The following is a 3,065-nucleotide window of genomic DNA, read 5'->3' on the forward strand; positions in this document are numbered from 1 at the left end:
AGATTATCTGAGAAGATCGTATCATGGACCTGTAGTCGATCCATGATCGTATTGATTCCTTTCTGTGATCGGCGTATCAATTTGATAAAGATCAGGGCTTTCCCCAAGATTTTTACAAATAAGTCTTAAAAACATCAAGTTGTTTTTACCCATTAAACTATTTGCAAAATATATGAGATAAATATTTCATCTACATAATTAGTTTTAGCGTTGACAAAACTTTCTCACTCTCTATAACAGTCCTACATTAACCATTACATACATGAACAACAAAACAGATGCAGTGCAAAGTTGCACAATCTTGCTTCATTCTAATATCCAAGAGCTATCACAAAGCCATATTACTTAAGGCAAAGGTAAAGTTTAACCTACAAAAAGGGCTATATTTCCCAATTGATCAATCGTGATCCTCAATCAGTAATTGTTATTAACATTTTGGCATAGTTTTGTAAGCCGTATTATACAGGACGCAAAAAATGGAATCATCCTACTAAAGGTGACTAAGACACACGGTGTTTGTAAGTACACTGCCATCTGCAGAAGCAGATACTTGGACAGACGGAAGTACGCTAGAGGATGTCTCCACTTCGTGTTTAAAGACAGGATCGTGGCTTGATCGGGAACAGATAAAGATGCCTTTGAGTGCTTTACGTACGAAACCCTGGATTCCTGGCAGTGTAGATGAAAGGATTCACGCACGAGTTGAAGTAAGCCAGGTTTTGGAAGGAACGTTGCAGTGGACTCCGATGGTAATTCCTGGTAGTGCTGAACCCCATACTTACGCAGAAGTAGGCAATCTGAGACGGTGCCCAGCAAATGATGAATACAACTATGACAATAAGCATCATCTTGAGAACGCGAGTACGAGCTTTAAGATGATTTGATCGCTTACCAGCTGTGACCGATCCTTCTGTTAGGATCTTGGAGAAATGTTGGGCCTCTCGGTAAAGTTTCTTGGCTATTAGAATTTGGGTGAGAAGGATAAATACAGTAGGCAAACCAATGCGAAGACAGAGGATGTAAGCAGCATAGGCCATGTCGCCTTCGACGGAAAATCCTCTGCGAACGCACCGTCCAGTGAGGTCTTTAACATAGAACACAAAGATGCCCCTGCTTCCTGCGAGCATGAACGTCAACCAAACAAGAGCTGTACAAATATACGCTCGCCGCTTTGTGACCATGCGATTGAAAATGACAGGATGGACAACCGCGAAGTAGCGGTCGAAACATATGGCGACAAGTTGATAAGAAGATACTGTGATTAGCATCCATTGTAACATAGGAGAAGAGATGAAGATACAATAGAGACGTCCCGCAACACTCGAAGGCATTGTTTGAGCTTTCGGGTGGGGAATCATCACGATGGATAACAAGAAATCTGCAAGGGCTAGATTGCCCACCAGGATGTCAGTGGAGCGTCTGGAGGATTTCTTCCAGAACACCACAAGGATGACTAGGAAGTTCCCCAGTATCCCAAGAATCGCATAAACCATCTGTAAGATGACCCACCAAGGCCATTCCATTGTTGACCAAGACCATTGAAATAAAGTCTTTGGTTGCATTTCTTCGGAGCGGTCTTCCTCGTAAGTATAATTTAATAAAAAGTCGGAGGAGAGATCATCGTTGCTTAAAACATTTGAAATTGTGGTGAAGATGAATTCGTTTGGTCGACCCGTTGATTCTTTGCCAGTGCTATGTGCGAATGGACTTGATCCTGGAGAGGCCGATGTTCCTCCGAGACGAAGCGTTGATTTGTTTGTGGCCAGGGATTCATCTTTAACCAACACCAGGTAGATAATTGTGGAATAGAATTTGAAATTCATCTTCAATCATGGTAAAATACGTCCTCCTGATGAAATAAAAAAGAAAAATAATATTAAAAAGATAATTTCATTTCTTAGCTCGAATGAAAATCTTTATAAACAAGACACCGATATCCAATTTCGGGGATCGTTTCTGTTTGTTGTAATTAATTTCATAACACTTCTTTCAGGGCCGTAGCCAGAAGCATTTTGTTGGGGGGTGTACCAGCTAAATTTGCCAACTAAATTTGGCGTGACCGCGCCAACGTGAGCACAGGGGAGTCTGATGGGGGATGTGCCCCCCCCCCCACAATAATCACATGCTAAAAGATTTTGAATTTTTAAAATTGAATTAGTGGCATTTGGTGAATACTTTAAGGTAAATTATACAAAGATATTTGCACTTTAAAAATGAACATTTTGGATCAAAATAGAAAGGCTAGTGTGCCGTAGTTGCTAACTTGCAGTATAATGATATACCCTATGCATTAATAATATCAAAATCAAAGATTTGTTAATTTTTAATTGACCTTAATTCTGTGCAAGATGTCTCAACTAAAATTTCAAGAGTGCTACTGCTAACAGTGGCGTACAGTGGGTCACGGCATGGGGGGGGGGCACCAGCAAAAATTTAGAGTCATTAAGTGGGCGCGCGAAGCGCGCTCAATTGCCAGGTATACTGACCTGATAGAGACATTTTAAGGACTGTGCCATTAAACGGATATGTATCTTAATGATCAAATAATGCGAGCGCGAAGTGCGAGCTGAAAATGTTCTATATTCAGTCCTAAAAAGGGACATTATAAGCAAGTTTTGTAATCATGATACGTACCTGTCTTACAAAACAAACAATGCGAGCGCGAAGCGCGAGCTGAAATTTTTTTGTATAACTTAACCCTAAAAAGGGACATTTTCAGGACTTTCTTTTGGAATTCATGAAGTGCGTACGTATCTCATCATAGTCATTTAATGCAAGCGCCAAGCGCTTGCTGATTTTGTTAGAATTACACTGGCACATGAAGCACTTTTTGTGGTCATTGTAATCATGAACATGATACGTATTTCACTAATGAAATATTGCAGGCGAGAAGCGCGAGCCGACAATTTTTGAAATTTAGACCTGAAGAGGGGCATTCTATGGCTTGTTTGTAGGAATTTACTATTTCACTAATTAAGTGATGCGAGCGCGAAGCGCGAGCTGAAAATTTGTTATAATTAGATCAGAAAAGGGACATTTTAAGGACTGTCTTTAGGAATTCGTGC

The 3,065-nt window shown here is 40.4% G+C and overlaps 1 protein-coding gene across 1 annotated transcript; it reads right to left on the reverse strand.

The window, feature by feature from the left end:
- Nucleotides 1-647: 647 nt before the first annotated feature.
- Nucleotides 648-1,823, reverse strand: LOC135153804 (allatostatin-A receptor-like). Its single transcript, XM_064097962.1, has one exon. It carries the CDS (start codon nt 1,821-1,823, stop codon nt 648-650), a length of 1,176 nt encoding a protein of 391 aa, XP_063954032.1.
- Nucleotides 1,824-3,065: the final 1,242 nt, after the last annotated feature.

Source organism: Lytechinus pictus, chromosome 3 (genome assembly GCF_037042905.1).
Source record: "Lytechinus pictus isolate F3 Inbred chromosome 3, Lp3.0, whole genome shotgun sequence".
Classification (NCBI taxonomy): domain Eukaryota; kingdom Metazoa; phylum Echinodermata; class Echinoidea; order Temnopleuroida; family Toxopneustidae; genus Lytechinus; species Lytechinus pictus.